The sequence below is a fragment of the Lipophrys pholis genome (assembly GCF_963383615.2).
Source record: "Lipophrys pholis genome assembly, chromosome: 7".
In the NCBI taxonomy this organism is placed as follows: domain Eukaryota; kingdom Metazoa; phylum Chordata; class Actinopteri; order Blenniiformes; family Blenniidae; genus Lipophrys; species Lipophrys pholis.
In genome coordinates, this window is record NC_137638.1 from 14,536,158 (window position 1) to 14,555,980 (window position 19,823).

The following is a 19,823-nucleotide window of genomic DNA, read 5'->3' on the forward strand; positions in this document are numbered from 1 at the left end:
CTATGAACTACATCATCCTGCCATGCTACGCTCACTGCATAAGTCATGCCTAATGAAGTTACTGTGAGTCACTTTGAACACATTAAACATGGACATGTGTCAAACTTCATTGCTGGAACAATATTAAACCTTCATCGTGATGATATAATTTTTAAGATACTTTTAATAGAACTGGTCCCACAAACCACTGTAGGACAGGCGCATTCAGTCATGTGTAGAATTTGACAAAAATAATAAAAAAAAAAAAAGGTGGAAACATTTTAAAAGAAAAAACATTATTACCTAAAATTACCTTAGCTTTTGTGAGGTGAACTTGAGTGCTCTGAAAGTGGCCTATAAATAAAAATTATAATTATAATAATTATTATTATTATTATTATTATTATTAACAAACCTTTGGTTGCCAATTTTCTAGTTTCTAGATGCAAGTGCCTTAAAAGCAGTTACTGTATAGCCTCAGATCCTCTTCATTGAGAAATTGGAGATTTTAAAGAGTCATTCAGCGTAATTTTCTTTTTTGATTTTATGAAATTTTACCAGGAATAATTTGTAATTACCTTATACTAAACAATGTTACATCGCTGAGGCTTCATTGGTGAACATGTGCGTCAGGATACATTTACCCATGCCAGCTCATCTACATGTGCGTATACAGGCTATTAGCATATGACATCCGTCTTGCCCTTTCCTCTGGTCTGCCTCCTTTTTTTCTCCGACATAAAAGCACATCCTCGTATGCATTTCCTCTTCTTTTTTTTTTTTCCCCTCTCTTTCCTCTTCCGTAACTCTCATGAACAAAAGCCGGCAAAACGTCCTCAGAATGATGTCACTCTATTGATGTCGCCGATCGCAACCAATTGCATTGTTGATGACATGGAAATATTTTTATGATTAAAAGGCTGCGCTGCGCGTATGTGGATGCACCTGGCTTCATCGTGGTAGGGGGTGTCGTTTGTGATCATGATTAGACGTTTTTTAATAATTATGACCCTGATCACGGGGTTTCACTTCACATCAGCCAACATCAACAGAATACTAAAACTAATAGACACACAAGATGAGTTTTTAAAGGCAGTTTTTTATAAAGCTGTGGAATTAAGATTTTCATTCAACTGTATGAGGTTATTTATTTCTAATAATCAGATTAAAATGGTTGCCGATGTGTCTTATTTTTTTCCCTTTGATTGACTGGTGTTGTGTTTTTTCTGTGATCCTTCAACTATGCAGCTTAGAAACATGACTGGTGACGTGTCGGACAGCTCCGGCACCTGTTGGCTTGGTTGAGTTTACACCGGATGTCATCATCTGAGCTTTGCATGAAAAAAGTATTTCATAATCATTGACGTGCTGATGGTTGTATTTTACAACATGTACAGCCAGCTGAGTCTTTCAAGATGAATGTAATTTGAATTTAGCAGAAAATATACACTGATAGTGGGTCCACATCAGTTTTAATGTGTAGCGTTCCTGTTGTCATCCACAATTGTTATTCCTAATTTAAGAAGAGCTTCTGCACAATATGGTTGTAATAGTTCTTCCATGGCTTTGTAACTGGAAGCTGTATATCTTATTTGTGTTTATGTATTGTTTCTTATTTTGGATTCACACCACAAAGCTCAGCCTACACCATCACCTCTCCACATCATTGGCATGCTTAGCTGTTGGTTTTGGGTTTCTGTGGTGGCTGAGTGATTGACACTTGAGCCGATTGTTAGGATTGCTGGGAGACACAAGTCCCGCCCTTCAAGGAATTACCACTACCTAAGCAACCCCTCCCACTCCAAACGTACCCAGGCTGCAGCTCGGGCAAACACAGAGGCGGAGGCAGGCAGAGACTCGTGTAACTCACAGACAGCAACAGTCATAAGAAGACAGAAGGAAAGAGACAGATATAAAGGAGGTTGAGGGACAGCGTTGCCGTCCGAGAGAGAGAGAGAGAGAGAGAGAGAGGATATCTTGTTTCTGCCAGCCTGGGGAAAAAAAATAGAAAAACACCAGCACTTGACGAAGAGAGACAGGCAGAGTGAGAAAGAATAAGAGTTGGGGCATGGCTGGATTAGCGAAGAGGAAGATCACACGCTGATCTGGCAAGAAAGATAAGTGTAAGAGAGAGAGAGAGAGAGCGAGAGAGAGAGCAGGGCAACAAACTACCTGCTGTCAGAGGATCGGCGCTCAGAGAGGAACAGCTGAGTGGAATACTTTTGGAAAGAAGAAGGTGGGATCTGACTGGACTCCCTTTGGATCTCAAACAGCGTGGCTGGAGTGACCACTCCAACAATCTTGAGTGAAGGGACTCCCACTGGTTCACTTGAGACCAGAGAGGACTATACTCGGATGTCAGTGGAGGCGAGGTGGCTGTAGGTGCTCCAGAAGTGGAAGCACGTGTGTCTTCATATATGTGGACAGCACATACACCGAGTGTGTGGATGTGGAAGGACAATCCAGACCATGAGCATCATTCTTAAGCCACGTTCACGCTCTACCAGCTCATTGAAGAACACGGAGGGAATATGGTAAATAAACAGGAAGCTTTGTTCTGCTGGCAGCATTTCAATGTTAATCCTGTTTTTGTGTGTGGCTCTTTTGTTCTTTGTTCGCTTGTTTGTTTTCTTTACTGCTGTTTAGTTGCACGTGTGTGTGTGTGTGTGTGTGTGTGTGTGTGTGTGTGTGTGTGTGTGTGTGTGTGTGTGTGTGTGTGTGTGTGTGTGTGTGTGTGTGTGTGTGTGTGTGTGTGTGTGTGTGTGTGTGTGTGTGTGTGTGTGTGTGTGTGTGTGCGTGTGTGTGCGTGTGTCATTACTTTTTTTCTCTAATGAAAACTCCTTCTGTGGTTCAGTGACGCAAAAGCCCTTATCTGACACATCTCAGCGATACATAAGTTTTTAACTGCGTTTTTGGAGGTCTGATGATTGCATTCGCTCTTTTTTGGGACCGAGGCGTGTTCACCCTTCATCCAACTAATTCGGTAACAACCTGACACATGTTCTCTGACCACAGCCTCGGCCTATGAAATCACTGAAGAACCAGCGAAGGTCTCCTCCACTGAGGAATGTTTTGCAACGCTCTTTACATTCTCCTGCATGCACATGGCTCCAAATAAACTCAGGATGCAGAATACACTGCCGGGGGCTCTTTCTTGTGTCTCCTTCCCCCTCATGTCTCAGCTTGTCCTTGCTTGTCAGCACTCATCTCTCTGTAAGAAATCCCCCTGTAGCTTGAACATTGAAACCTAAAATTTTGTTATTTGCATTATTTTGTTCCCAGGTAGGCATGCAAGTGGTTCAAAACGTCAAGGGACCGATATATCTGTGTAGTGTTAGTTGGGTACTTTGCAGCTTTCAAAGTGATCCCACAAGTACTTTTTCCATCTTGAGCAAAAAGAAACCCCTTACTACAGTAGAGACACGCATATGAAATGAAGATGTTGAAATTAGGTTTTGCGGGGTATTCTTTTCTTATGCCAGTGCCTAAAATAGACAATACTATGTTGTGTACTTATTTAGAGAGGGTATAAAGCCTTCAGTGTGACCACAAATGAAACTGATCTTGGTTTTGAAGCTGAATTCAGATTGTGGTTTTCTCTCATTAAAGGCTGAGAATCTGGCAGTGGCTGCTTGGTATGAGCCATCGTTTTGAATGGCTACCAACAGCAATACTCAGCTGGACAAGACATACAGTCTCTTCCATCTGTCCTGCCCTCCTCTCTTCTGTTATTTACTGTTTTATCTCGGCTTCTTTCACTAATTCGCTTCATTGCCTTTCATGATATTATTATTTGTGAATTCACAGTTCTTAGAAATTGGATTTGGTTGTCAGGATCAGTTAAAACATCTGAATTGTAGCTTCAATTGTTTTGCTGATAAAGACAAAACATCAAGCATTCATTTTTGTGATTCTTTGGCTGTTTATCCTTGTGTGTACTTGTAGACAACAATGAGAGTTTGACGTGTGCCCTTGATGGTCTTACTCACTCAAACAGACCCCTCCCCACCCATCTGTGAAAATGTAGGCTTGTTTACACAGAGGTTTGCTATTTATTAGAGTCGAGTTTTGGAAAGGTGATGGATAAGAAAAAAGAGAACAAGCTGTTGTTTGGGAAATACACTTCCCACATCCATTTTATTCATTCCCAAAATTAAAATCAGAGGTGAAGCCCTGTGTGGTCAGATGAAGAGAAAAGAAGTGAGCAATGTGTGACTGTGAACTCTGGGTTTGCATCTGGCCTTTGTCAGTCCCCAGCTGAGCATCTCCGTAAATGCTGAAGGTTACATGTCTGGCCTCTGAGAGGGGCCTGACAATGTGCAAGTTATCTAACGTATTATCCAGATTTGACCTTTAGTAATCCAGGCCCGAAACGATGAATAGGATTGAAAATAGGTTTCTAGTTAAGTGGGCCTCTGTGTACTGTATCTTGGAGCAGAACTGGTTTGTTTTGCTTTGACTATGTGAACTGAGATGACGCTGCATCGCCATGGTGACCTCTTTGTGCGTCTCTCATGTTTGACTGAGTTTTTTGAAAGGTGCAGTGACCGCGAATATCAAGGCATCGCCCCGACTGAAGTGAAGGACTGGCGTTATTTGTACCGTCAAGAAAAAAAAGCAGTGGGCAAAGAAAGGGGAAGCAAACTGCTGTGCTCAAGATTTGACTGAGAAAGCGGTGTGATATAACGTTGACGCAAAATAAGCATTCCCTCTTTCCATTCTGTCAAATTCAGTCTATGAATTGAAATCTTGAAAAACACACACCTCTCACAAAAATCACAAGCCGGCATGGCATCAGATCTTCTTTCTTTTTCATTCATGTACCAAACGCTGCATTTCCCACCGCCTGGTGGGTGTTAATTTCATTTAGTGCATTTGCAAGGGTCCTCCCACTACTGTGAGCGTGCGACTGAAAAGGGGTGTGTGCGAGTTATCAGTGAGTGGTCACACTCTTATCAGCTCCGCCTGGCTGCTCAGTGTGTGCAGGCCTCTTCAAAACTGTTTTGTCTGTCATGTATTTTACAATGTAGGATATTTATTTATTCAAGGCTATTGCGTTTGACACAATTCCGACGGGTGTATTCAAAAGAGTGTTGAAATCTAGAACTTAAATGAGCTGCTTTGCAACAATGCGGTCAATGTTAATGCATTTTATTTAAAAAAAAAAAAGAAAGAAATGTATACGTTAAGGGAGGATTCTCAACCCCTGATTCCACCTAGAGCTACTTTGTCACTATTGCAACAACTTCAAAGTTGTTTTATAGTCTTGTTGGCATAAAATGTTTTCTTTGTTTTGCAGGTAGAATACACACTGAACAGTAACCCACAGGGAAAAAACACAGAAAATCGCACACACTCAAGGCACAACTACAGGCAATTCAGCCATACTAATTAACCTCAAACGCATGTTTTAGGACTGTGGGAGAAAAACTAGAGAACCCAGTCAGAAACCCGGGACTGTCCTCGCTGTGAGGCGATCGTGCTCACCATGCTGCACAAATGACACATTATAGCATTCATAGTCTAAGCGAATTGAAAATGTCCCACCCGATCGCGGCATGAAGATTCAAAAGATAACAATGTACAGTACAAAGTAGTCTCAAACATGTATGTAAATATAGTCTATCATCACACCAGTCTTCTTTGCCAAAGCCGGAAATACCACAAACTTCACTTCCTGCATTACTTCAGTACTCTCAGTTTGGTAATTGTTTTGGGGGAAGCAGTTTTTTTTTATTATTTCATTCAAAAAGAATATACCAGGAGTATGTAAAGTATATATAAGAGCTGTACAAAAACTGTAACTGTACTGAACTAACTGAATGAAGACATGTTCCTGCAAACCCTCATTTTATGAATTAAAATTGCTCAACTTAACACACACAGTCTTTTTTCTTGCGAGACTGCGGAAGTGACAGCATGTGTTTATCACCATACCACAGCACGTCTATACAGAATGATGGCTGTGGAGAAAAAGATGTGCCGTATGTCTCTCATGATTATCTTTCAGCGTATTTGTTTTTTGGCTTGTTTGTTCTGAAAGAACAAGTACAGCAGGACCTCTGAAGGTCTCAGAGGCTCAAGGTTGGGGAGCTGATTGCCAGATTTCTTCAAAAGATCTTTAGTCTCTTGAGATTCATAGACAATACAAATAAATACTTTTGTCATTCTAGTTACAGACTTGATTTGAATTATCTGGAAAGTCTTCATACATAGTCTGCGGCTGTTGTTCGACTGAGTTTTGCAACAAACTCAAACATAAAAATGTCTTTATAAAGTGATTCATAGTTTTGGCCTCCACCAGCTATTTTTTATTTATTTTTTTTTTTAAATCAGGCAATCAAAGTGAAAAGATCTGAGAAACATTTTCCCCAACCTCCAGATTTATCATGCTGTTGCTCTCTGGTGCCCATCAGGGGCCCATCAACCCTTCATGACTTGTTTACAAAGTCATGAAGGGGAAATATCACAGATATTTCAAGCAATGCTATTGGCTCTGCTGTAACATCTAACTTGCTAACTGACAAATCTGTCATGCTCGCCCATTTGTCCATTTGTGTGTGTTACCTTTGCTCACAATTTCTTGTTAATAAAGACACAAAAGGCTACTTGGCATTTAGAAAAGGACCCAAGGTTAGTTTACACTTCCAAGGTTACTTATCACACCACTTGCAGTCCTCATGAGTACATTGACTTGAGCACACACACCAGGCTCTGAGATGTCCCTCCTTGTCCTTACTTGACTACATGCTCCCCTCTGTGTCCCCACTGCTTTCTAAAATAAATCGAGTGTCATCTTCCCTCTGTTCTCTTCAACATCGGGCTGCACTCAGACCTACGCTATGCAACACTCCTAACTCATCTGGGACTCCAGCGTTTGCATTTTTTTTTTCCTAAATATGGACTTGTTGTTTTGCCAGATCGAGTTTCAGTTAATAGGTCCGACGTAAACTCTTCACTTGTGTACGCATCTTGAAACAAGATCATGCTTGCGTGGCAATTCTGAATGATATTGTTGGAATATAGAAGCCCACTGTCCTCTGCCCAGCTTATTTATCAGGGACTCTTGTGCACTGTCCTCTTTCCCCAGTCCGTCTCCTCACAGCACTGTCACGTCAACTCCTGTGGTGTTTATAATTGCTCAAGTGACCCGGGGCTCGAAATGAACGAGTCAGTGATCAATTTCGGGAAAGAGAGACAGACAGACGGGTGGAGAGAGGGAGAAGAGATGGAGACAGACATGATACAGAGCCAAAGAGAAGGAGAGAGGACAAAAGAGCCGAGCGGTGTCCTTGGGCATACATGTGACCCAGCAGCGTCCTACAAAATGAAGTCACAACAGCCATCGCTCATCTACCTCTGATGTTACAGTTTGTCAGTGTTTCACTGCTGAGTTGTTGTGATTCTGAAAGCTTTTCTGGCAGCTCACCCCATCTCCCATTCCCACCTCCACCTCCTGTTATCCCTGCTATCCAAACTCCAGCCTGAAACTCTACTCTTGTGGGAAACGCTGTCCCTCACAGTCTTTTACTCATGTGACTGTGCACTATTGTAACTAAACTACTATCACACACTGCTCTGGATACATTTGTGTAAAGTCTTTAACTTCACCTGAACTGATGTGAAACATGTGCTTGAGGAAGAATTTATTCAAAACATCAGTATGTGTTTGGGAGTCAAAATGAAGTCGGATATTTCCTTTTTAGATGTTTCGTGCTGTTTTAAAATATGTGATTGGGAGGAAAGGAAAGTCCCACTTTTCAGTAGGAATAATATCTGTAAACATAAACTTAGATTTTCCCACTGGGAAAGTAGAAAGTTTTGGAAAGTTAACTTCACCTAACATGGCAGCAGTTTTGGTACAATATTACTCTGAGCACGTTGTTTGCATTGCATTGTTTTGTTTTCTTATTTTTGCTTGTATTATTAGGCATTTATCACATCACCTCTTTTTGCTACTTTGATACAGCTGAATAGTCGGGGTTAGAATGATTTATAGATATGTTCAATGCAAAAAAAAACAAGAAATGTAAGGCAAAGCTTTTTTGTCTCTTTTCTGAACTCTGACAGCAGCAGGGTTTCTTTTTGCTTGATTGTGATTGTAATCTCATTACTAAAAACCGGTATATAGTTGGTCATACTGATGTTGTTAGATGTGGCTTTATATCACTGAGAATAAACATTTTCTGTATAATAAGTGTCATATGAACAATATTACAAAAAAGCATTAATGTTGATTATTCATTAATAATATTCTTGCTTGTTATAAGATAAAAAATTTGTTATTGAAAAATTATTGTTTGAATTAAATAAAGCACAATTATCTCTGTATCTAATAGAACCCTTCAAAGAAAAAGACTGTTGGATGTGCAAATGTCATATAATGTTACAATCATCTATGCAGATTTATGCATAGATTTAAAAATCTCAAAGCAAATTGTTTCTCTTAGAAAAGAAAAGGAAAATAGAAACGATGGCTATTAAAATCCCTTCTAATCGTTTTTAAGCTACAGAGTTTACTGCTAGTTTATAGTTAAACGTGTTGAAATTTCCCTATGTTTTTTTTCTTTGAAAGTTATGATAGTTTGGTGGGAAAGGAAGCTGAGAGAACGGTTTGTCTGCACTTGATCACATGGTCTGTGTTCCTGGTGTGACTCAAACGGCAGAGATAAGCGAGGACAGGCGACTCGTGCGACTTTTAAACTCTGTGACAAGTTTTACTGGTGATACTCGGCAGACGGGATATCTGGAGCGTGATGCCGTGTTTGTAGATCAAATATTTCATTTTGTGCCAATTATTTCTCTGTTCTGGATCTCTCCTTTTTTGGCTAACTTTTTGGTTTCCTTCCGTGTTTAAATCATGTTGGATTTACTGACAGTGACTCTCTTGTGCGTTCCACTCGTGCTTCGTTGTTGACTGTCACTAAACACCCTTCTTCTTCTACTTGCTCATTTCTATCAGAGTTTGGAGGGAAAAAAAAGTCAGACAATCCCATTGTGACGTCAGTGGTTGTGTAATGCGTTCGACAACTTTTCACAAAGGCAGTTTGTGTCATTCCCAAAGAGGGTGTGTCTGTGAAGTGACACCGTACACAGTCATACATTCAATATTACATGGAGATTTTTTTTCCCCCTGAGAAGCAGTCTGACTGTGACATCAGAGTGATTGTGATATTGAGTCACTTGTCGAACATATGCTTGGTGTTAAGTTTCAACACTTTTAGTATCTTTATGGGTCTTATTTATGTCTCCGTCCTGTTTGCACACTTGACACGCGCACACAACCATACACACTTTAACAGTCAGAGCAGCTGAGGAACAAACAGACCTACAGAATTACAACTTGTACGCCATACATGTGAGCGTGTCATTTCACACCCACAGCAGAGAAAACAGAAAAAAGGGTGTGCACAAGGGCTCAGGGGGGGGGGGGGGGGGGGGGGGGGGGGAGTGTCTGTGTGCAACTTGTTTAGACTGGCAAACACCAGAACGTTAATACGTATGAGTAGCAGGTTTTGAGGTACAGTTAATACCTGAAAGATTAGACACAAACACAACTGTGCAAAAATAGTTTTCAACCCATTTCATGTGCTCTATTTGGTAGGCCCAAAAGGTGTCGGAATGACCTACGATGTGGGCCACAAAAAGTGATGTCCCACACCTGTTTTCTTGGAGTTCAGGGTAAAGATTTAGAACTACAGTTACCGAGTTAGAGTTAGGTTAAGGTCAGCGTTTGAGGGTAAAACCTCAGGGGGGGGGGGGGGGGGGGGGGGGTGGAGGACGTCAGTGATGGGCCTCACTTCTATCATGGTGGATACCTACACTTGATTACACACTAACTCATGAGGACTATAGAGGTGTCCATTCTGAAAATCAGGACATTTTCAAGTAGTGAGACATTGCCAGAGCAGACTGTGGTTTTAATTTGGGGTGAAGATTAAGCAAGTAATGGTTCCAGCTGAGTTTAGTCTGCAGGAATGGGGCAAGGACAATAGATTTGCCCTTTGCTGGAGCTTTGGGCAGATGGCCAAACTATCCCATTCCACAACTAGAGCTCTCACTCACTTCGCCACTGCTACTCAATGACCTGAGCGATAGCACAGTGTTTAGCCATTTAATTGTTGTGGAAAAAATGTTTGGCCTTTTCTGAATGCTGAGGCCTTCGGATACATGGAGATAACTTTGTGTTTTGGATGTGAGAAGAAACGACATCAGACACTCGAGAAGCACATTTTCCACTATTTTTACCAGCTATTTTCACTACTACCTTTAATCTTTGCCTCACCACACAAATGATAGGTGCATTGAATGGATGTCATTGACAAAGTGATTATAACAGATGGGTAGAATGGAGAAAGTGGGTGGGGGATAGCAAAGCCATTCATAATGGATGTATGTAGCCTGGATTGAAGGCTGAGACTTGGACTATGTCAGCGATATTGTCCTGAGGGACAAATGCTTGGCATCATGACTTCCTCCACCCTTTCAGAGGCTGGCCCCAACCAAAAACCCACTGAACATGATTTAAAGTCACAAGAACTTGATTGTGTTTCGTCACGCAGTGTTGAAGATTTTGGCAAAACTCAGAATGGAAAACAAAATGTATAAATATATCAAATTTGAAACAATTTGTTCTCTGTGCCATCGGGCTGGAGACAAAAACAAAATTAAGTACCTCAATGTTTCCTGAAAAAGCACATCGATTAAGCTTACACCATATACTAATACTTAGACGATTTATCGATTATCATCTATGTGAATATATTGAATAAAGTAAACAAGAGAAAAATACTAATTAAACCATAATTTGTCAGTTCAGACATGTAAACTTGTCACTGCTGTGAAAACCAGATACAATTAATACGTATCACAATAGTCTGTATATAATATCCAATGATGTTCTGTATCACACATCACAGTGACATATAACATTGCTACCCTCACAATGTTTTTCACAAACTCTGGCAAACTGCATGTCTTTTCTGACATCGACAGCAGAGCCCCTATGAACAGAGCGTCCTATTCTGATTGAGGTGTGAACAGTATTAGACTAAATGAGGCTCTTCGTGCTGCAGTGATGATGATAATGGTAGTGAAAGGTGCGTCATTCCTGGATGCATTGTGCTGAGGGGGAATCCCTCTCTGACCTTAGCATCACACCAGACAGGATTATGGGATTTCTTGTTAGCTTCGGTGATGAGGTTGATATCCCTGGTGATATGCGTTAGTCATCACCTGAGTGAACAATCACCTTGGAGAGTGAGGATCCTGTCATGTGGTCCCAGTGGAGAAACGGTGTCCCTGGTTTAGAAACGCTTTTTATCAGTGAGTCACTGCCATTGTCAGAGTGGAGGATATTCCCTGCAGTTTTCTGTAGCATTGTAGCAAGACATGCATGTGTGATTGTGCGTGGAAAGTTGTGGAAACAGACGGATGTACGACGAAATTTAAAAACGTGAGCTTTTGGACCGGCTGTTAGAATAGCAAAATAATTTCTGCATACACCTTAGTTAGTTGCCTTTGTATCCGAATTTGTATAGGTGAAATGATGTTTGTGTGCCTGTTATGAGATTTGTGACTGCGTAATTAGGTTTGTGCCTCCGTAATACAATTGTTGCATGTGTATTATGTTTTGTGCGTGCTTACTGAACTTCTTGTGAGGCTACAACAACCTGTAAATATCTCCATCTCCACCTCCAGCACAGGCGTGCCTACTGCAACAGCGATTTGTCTGCAGTTGTGTATTGTTATATATGTTTGCACACTGTTTGATACACACATACAAGTTTATGTGTGCAAACATGTTTGTTACACCTACCCAAGTCATTTTGTGCATAAATCTACATATGTGCCCATATCAGCACACATGTTCTTTCCAACACACAAATATCTTTGTACACATACAAATTGAGAATCAGATATGCAGATCAAGACACAAGTCTCCACATGTACTCACAATACATTTTGCCACTTTAGTAGCCCCATAGTATTAACAGACCCAAGCCCTCATATCTGTATCATCGTGCTTCCAGATTTACAGCTCATGAATGCAAAGCAGGTTTACATAGATGAATGCAGAACCTGTAGCTTTGCAGTGGAAACAATCTGATGCAGATTTTTCTATATGTGTGTAATCTGTGAAGTCATCAACGTCGTCAATATGTAGTTCTGTGTTTGCATAATGCCTGTGATTCATTTACACGTAGATAGTAAAGGTACGTCACGCTGTCTGGCAGCTGGCTCTTTATTCTTAGCTCATTTATTCATGTATGCAGTCTTATAACAATCGGTGTGAGGAAAGAAAAAACACACATTTTCAGGTTGCAGGATCTTTCCATTGTTAATTAATCAACATCTCTTCACCTTTCTTCACTAGTATTTCTTCCAGCTCTATATTTCCAGATGCTGATGTGTGCGCTCTCCCTGTCTTTCTCTCCCATTGCAGTTTCGATGTGGACAATGGCACCTCATCAGGTCGAAGCCCACTGGACCCAATGGCCAGCCCGGGCTCCGGCCTCATCCTCCAGGCCAACTTTGTACACAGCCAACGAAGAGAGTCGTTCCTCTACCGCTCCGATAGTGACTACGACCTCTCGCCCAAATCTATGTCCCGAAACTCCTCCATTGCCAGTGACATGTGAGTTTTTTGGGGTTTTTTTGCTTTCACTCAGACCTTCATGAAATGCTGGATACTAAATGCTGTCAATTCAGCTTTTTTTTGTTCCTGCTCCTCTGAATCTGTGTCATTGCTGGATGTTTCTGGTCCAAGTCCTTCAGCTGCCACACTGGGTGCTTCAGACCTGGTGGGAAGTGTGCATGACCAGCAGCTGATTGTTCTACTGGAGGTGGATAAAAATAAATGTGACACCACACAAACACAGTGGTCTGTGGCAAACCCGCCACAAGCATTATCCCTGTGTCTCTTACATTTTGTCAAATTCAATCTCTTAGAGACAGTGGTGTGGCTTTGTGTTCTGTTCACTCTGTTTAATCATCTTTTTTCAATAGCAAGTCAACATGTCTTACATATGTGCTTACATTTAATTTTGTTTATGACAAAAATGGTCAAATGATCTGGCATTGACTCAATCCAAATAGTGTGATGGAACATTTCTCATTTCCCACACATTGGTGACTATCCAGTTACATGTACAGTGCACTTTGTGTCACAGGAAATTAAAATATTGAGTGAAACGTAGCATTTCGATTTTGCGTGAAGGAAAGCCAAATAGACAAAAGGATGAATAATAACATCCTGAAGTAACCCGAGACTTCCTCTTTGCTGCTGATCTGTGTTCGTTAGATTCTCGATGTCCATCCTGTATCTGAGTTCCTATGTTAAAAAAAATACAAATAACACAATTGTTCAGGAGTGCTTACAATTTCTACCATTTCTATTCGTCCTCTACAACTTTTGTTTTCTTTTGACCTGAATACACATTGCAAAACAGCAAACCTTGTGAAATCCTTACTTTAAAGATTCTAAAGCAATCAGGCTTAAAGCCGAATGAAAGTGAAACATGAATTTGGATGATTCCTCCTGTGCACCGTCAATTCATCTTCAATACCTCTTTGCCCAAACTTAGGGTTCTGAGAGCCACCTGAGGGCTGACAAAAGCATGCTGCGACCTCGATAGGTCACCAACCCATCACTGCAACACAACACACCGAGAGACTTTAATACTCACTCACACTGAAATTATGCAAGTTTTTGGACTTTGTGAGGAAACCCCAGTGACACACAGGGGAAACATGTAAACTGCACACAAAGAGTCCCACCAAGCCCAAATTTGAACTGTAGATGTTTATGTGTGAGTATGCAAACTACTGTACCACTGTGCGACCTATAAAAAAAAACTGTAAAGTAATTCAAAAGCTAATTTAAAGGTGAGCAATCACAGCTGTTTTCTTGTTCATGCTCCTCGTCTGTCTCTTTCTCAGGGACTGTGCAACCAGTAATGTCATTGTCTTCACTCTGAATCGTTGTTTGTGTAACTTGTAGGAACATAAGACAGGCCTGCTGACCCCTCTGACTTTCACACCATGCGTGTCCGCTCACGTGCCAGTGGGTGTGTACATGACATAGCCGTGGCCTTGTACAGCAGAGTGGACAAGAGGCTCTGTGACACCCGAATCTGTTGACGGTGTTCGCATAGCTTGGAAGTGAGCGCGCGTTTGACTCAGAGTTCACTGGTCAAAATTATTTTAGCTGGGCTGGCTCAGTCAGGCTTTTGTCTCGTGTAACACTGTCCACTGAGGGCCCCTTAAGCAAGAGTCATGTAAGCCATGTGTCCAAATAGGAACTAACTGTGGGGAATCAGAGATTTCAGCCCGGATAAATACATACATTAAAAAGTACATAAAAAGAGAAAGCAAGAGAAAACAATCATTGCGTCTGTACTCGGGGGACTAAATGGCACGAGAGGAAAAGCATATGGAGAAAAAGTTACACTGTTTGAAGCTGGTAGTAGTTTATATTCAACCACCTTTTGTGTACAGAGAAACGTACAGCAGTAAATCGGCCTCTTTCTGAAACGCTGAAAGTGTGAAGCACGACCCCAGCTGTTCGCTGATGTGTAGAGTAAACATGTCACTGACATTGAGTGCATCACAGAAGCTGAAATTAATCTGATGTGATGACCCTAGCTCCTCCCACACCCCTCCCTCCTTTAACCTCAGCAGAATTGTAAAACACCCCCCCACCCCCCCCCGGGGGGCCCCGTTGTCGAATGTAAATATACTATAGACCTGCATCTAATATTAACGGCCCTGTCTTTGTTTCTTCCAGTCATGGTGACGATATGATTGTAACGCCATTTGCACAGGTAAGCACTTCTGTGTGGTGTCTACATTTTATACTGTTGTAATGTGACGAGTCCTGCATGATTATTTTCTAACGCATCATGTGTCCCGCAGGTTCTCGCAAGCTTGAGAACTGTACGAAACAACTTTGGTGCATTAACTAATCTACAGCAAGACAGAGCATCCAATAAGTAAGTGGAATAAGTTGTCAAGTTCTACTGTATTTTAAATTTTTTATTATTTTTATTAAATTAAGATACCTGTTGTGAGAGGAGTGAAATAGGTAGTGTTCCAGCATATGACCCTGGATAACAGTCAGCTAATTCTGCTAACAGAGTGGCAGTAATTTCATGTCATTCACAAGCTGTACCGCAAAGCACTGTGTCCAGTGGTCAGTCATGAGCTGGCTCATCTTGCCCTCTGCTGCTCTTATTGAGTACTACAACAACAGTGTCCTGGAACTTACAAGGCTCTGTGACTGTTTGGATACATTTCTTTTCGAAAACTTCAATCTTATCAGAATGATAGATTTGTATGCAGTTTAACTGTTCCATGAGTCAGTTATCCATTCATCCTCGATATCACTTTATCCAGTTCAGGATCATGTTGTGCAGGAGCCGATCCCAGCTAACAAATGAGCAAAGCCAGGGTAGATGTAGACATAGTGTAAACTACAGATTGCACTATTTATCAGAGAAAATGTCTTATTGTGTGTTTGCTTTCCCCACGACAGGAGATCACCCATGTGCAACCCACCACCTATTACCAAGACCACTTTCACAGGTATGTAAGGAGCGGGAGACTTTACTGAGTTTGTATTTGTGTCATTTGGTGTGTGATTTGGAACAATGTGGGGATGTTTTCATATGGCAAAACATTAGAGGTGACAGTTTGCCAACTTCTTGTAAAAAGATGTAAAATTTTGATCGATGGTTTATTGTGCATTGCACATGACACCCCGTGCTTGATGCTCATGATGAGAAGCTGACAACCACAAATGTGCTGAGCAGTGAGCCGACGAACAAGAGCGTGATACCTATATATGTCAGAATGCTAATATGAATGACATATTTTGCTGATAATTGACCTGCACGAAGTTCATGAGAAGCTTTTGCAGCATGGTTCCTCATTGGGCTGCATCAGCTCAGCCCTACTGTTGTTGTTTGTTGTAAACAGCTCTCTGAGCTCATGCCACAACGTCTCTGTTAGACTGAGGTCTCTACTCTGACAGCATCAGTCCAACGGGTTGTTTTTCTCTGTTTGTTTAGAGCTACACTGAAGTAGATTCAACTTAATGTTTACTGTTAATTTTCCGTGAACCAATCAATTTCCACTGTGCTTCAGCTGCATGGCATTTCCATTCCAACACAAGTAGCCACAACTCTTGATGCTGCCTACACCGTACTTCGTCATAGGAATCAAGCAGTGCTCTTTTTGTAGCATATAAATCACTGCATGTTCATAACCTCTGGTCATCATCCCTCACAACATCTTCCTGTCCTGTTGGGAAGTCTATAAATGTGCTTCAGACATGAACGATGTCTGATAAGCGTTGTCTTCTGCAATTGTTTTGTCGATCTCGGCTTAATGCATTGCATACGCTTGATTCATAGACAGAAATCTCCCCTGAGAGATCTCGTTCGTCATGGTTCACACGAGCAGATGTTACGTACAGGTTTTTAAAAAATATAGCTTTATCACCTTAGAATCCATATTTTTGGAGTAACAATACTGACAGGTCAATTATCTTTTCTTGCAGTATTGTAAATGTTTGATCGCTGAGTTTTTTTTATCTTTTGACGATAAACCATAAATGTCATGTTGTATTAGGTCAGTTAGATACTTATTGCATCTGCATATCAGTTTGGATAGTATACTGTTCTGCAACATCAAGACAGTATGTCTGGCCTACTTGTCAGTATTTTTGTCTTGAGAAGCACGTCGTGCAGACAGTTCTTGATGGGTATAATACAAATGCCCTTGACAACCACTTAGCTTTTTGGCAGTATCAATGGCTGTAACCTTGCTGGTGTTTACAGAAGAGATACCATATTACCTCCAACATTAATAAATCATGAAAAAAAAATCACCATGACTTGTTTGACAAACTAATAATAAAAATAGGTGTGTCGTCATGACGAAATCACACATATACCCAGATACAAAGTCAAGATTTGAATGGATTGTATTTATTAGGTTATTATTGGGAAAATATATATTAAAAGTAGTCGGAATGTGAAGAAACACTTTTTTATTCCAGTGGGAGAGCTATACATACAGTTGTTAGAATTCCTATCTCGATACATAACCTGCTTATATATGAGGCCCAGTGACATTGTGCTATATTTAGAACACAATCATACTGGTGCACAGCCATTATGGGCCCGACTATAAACTGGCGACGTCTGTGAGTCATGAGTATGATTATTTGAGAGTATTTACGGATACTTGCGATGCGAAGACTTTACCAAGGCTGCAACAAGTCGTGTGGCAGAAACAGACAATAATGGGACCATAATAAATATTAACTCAGTCAATAATAGTGGGAATGCATTTATGTCTCTTCGCTCTCGCTCTCTGCTTGTCGCAGTTAGTGGGACAAAGTATGAACTAAAATCGAGCTTTGTCCTTCTATAAGATTGTCTGCCTGCAGACAATCTTCAATGTTTATGCCAATGAGCAATTTTGACTAATCAATTAACCTCAAATGCATATTTTTGGACAGTGGAAAGAAACCAGAGTACCTATGTACACACAATGAGATTATGGAGTTTAACCAGGAATATTTTCACTGTGAGGCAAGACTGCTGACCACTTCACCTTTGTTTAGCCCTGGTACTTATAATTTGCTCTTTCTTTTTCACACATTATTGCAGTGGAGACGCTTTTTTTTTTTTTTCTTTTACATTTTCCAACTTTGGGGGGGGGGGGGGGGGATTCGAATAAAATGCACTTTTTTCAATATAAATTATTGTAAGTTTAATAGAGGGAATCAAATTGTACAGATTGTTTTTGTACAAAACTAGTTAAGTGAAAGTGTTAAAGCCTGTGCACAAAAATTTAAAGCGTCGAACTCGAGATTAATCTAATTTGAGATGAATGCTAATCTTGATTGCCTACGGATCTTAACAGCCAATAACAAAAATATCTTGAGACAAACGTGGGGTGAGAGTTGGGGGTGTGGGGGCTGGTTCGATTCCCACCATGGACCCCTGAGCACCGCCGCCTGATTCACCTGCTCCCTGGGCGTCGTACTGGCAGCCCACCGCTTTTAGCCATAGGATTTAATAAAGTATGATTAGTTTAAATAAATATATAAATCAATATACAAGAGCAGTGATGACAGAGAGTCTAGTGAAAAGGACTTAGGATCTCAAGTTTAATGGTTCAAATCCCACTGCCAGGTCGCCACTGTTGGTCCCTTATCAAGACCCTTCACCCCGTCGGGTTCCCTGCCCCATGTTTCCTTAATATGAGATGGGCAAATGCGGAAAAAGGAATTTTCTCCAAGGGGATTAATAAAGTATGATTTGTTTAGTATGCCTAAGCAAACTGGAGACGTCACCTTGAGATGTGGGAAGTTATCATGTGCATGTCGTCAGCACAGGAGGCTAATATCATAAACCCGCCTCTGTTAAATTCAGCCGCTAACGGGACTGGTATAAACTTTGAACACCATGTGATTTACAAATGACCTCTGCATCTATTTTTAAATCTCTGGGGTGCTCTGCGGCATGGACGTTTGTAGATGGCTCCATGATTGTTTTTTATTTTTTATTTTTGGTATGACCGTTCCTGCGGCCTGACATCCGTGCCAATCACAATCTCTCATGTACTCTTGCAAGAGGCAGTTGCAGTATGAAAAAGGGTCGGAACAAGCACTGTATTTGATCTTTTTTTTCTCTCCATATAAATCTAAACAATTTAAATGAGACTGGATATGTGAGTAGACCAGTCAGTGACTCCTTTAAGAAAATAATTATTAAATCATCAATGATTAGAGAAACAAAACATTCACATAGAATGCTTGTCGTCAAGAGACAACAGAAATTTAAACCTTATTTTCAATTACATTCAAAAAGTGTTACTAATTAAAGCTATCAACTATTTTACATTGAAAGGCTGAGGACGATGCACAATAATAAAATATTTGATATATATATTTTTTTATTATTATTATTTTTTCAATCAGAGTACATTTCCCCCCTCTTCTCCCTTTCTGCCCATTTCTCAGTTTCTCCCCTTCCTGCTCCTCCTCCTGCTCCTCCTCCTGCTCCTCCTCTTCCTCTCTGGTGTTCCGGTACACAGTTTGGCTGCAGCCCTGCGTCTGTGCAGCAGAGTGGCCTCTCCGAGCGCCGGTGTCTGATGTCGCACTAAGCATGAGAAGAATGTCATTGACGTCAGTGCAGTTGCTGTCAGAAAGAGTAGCACCCCAGCCACTGACACCACACCAGGGAGGGAGACTGGAAAAGAAAAGAGAGGGAGAGACAAAAGAGGCAGGACGAAGGATGATCAGTGAAGGAAAGGAAGACTGTGGGAGAGGAAGGGGACTAATGGAAGGGGGGGGGGGGGGTTTGTCAGAGACAATGCAGCAGGGTAGAAGAATATTGTTGGAAATGTGAGGTGACAGAAGAGGCTTTGAGATACTCAGCAATCATGTTTGTACACCAGGCGCGTGCATGGAAACAAAACACTGCATGCTTTGAAATTACTGTATAACACAGAACAAAACCGATTGAATTGTTCTCATGTAATAAAAAAAAATTCTGAGTTATTAATCTACAACTGAGATCTATAAAATTATGCAGTTTTAAAATAAAGTTTCTCAAATGGAACGATCTTTTTATCTCAATGCTGAATGTGACGTAAAGCTACCCTGATATCGGGTAACTAAATTTGGTCCTTTGTAATTGAATTCCACCTGAAGTGACTCCCATACTCAGATCACATAGCATTAAAAGCCTGTGCCTTCCCAAATTACTTAAGGCATCAATATTAGTTGGCTTCTGACAAGGTGACATTTTCTGTTTAACATCAGCTGA

General features: G+C 40.9%; 1 protein-coding gene across 3 annotated transcripts in view; it reads left to right on the forward strand.

Annotated features, from left to right (window-relative positions):
* The window catches only part of pde4d (phosphodiesterase 4D, cAMP-specific), a 188,103-nt gene that overhangs the window by 150,748 nt on the left and 17,532 nt on the right, over positions 1-19,823 (forward strand). For 2 of the 3 annotated variants that reach the window (XM_080467072.1, XM_080467073.1), the window contains 4 exons: positions 12,425-12,616; positions 14,768-14,804; positions 14,896-14,972; positions 15,515-15,564. In XM_080467072.1, coding sequence (XP_080323198.1) covers positions 12,425-12,616; positions 14,768-14,804; positions 14,896-14,972; positions 15,515-15,564 — 356 coding nt within the window. Of the gene's footprint in view, positions 1-1,797; positions 2,514-12,424; positions 12,617-14,767; positions 14,805-14,895; positions 14,973-15,514; positions 15,565-19,823 lie in introns of those variants that run through there. The other variant, XM_080467074.1, reaches the window with a different exon arrangement.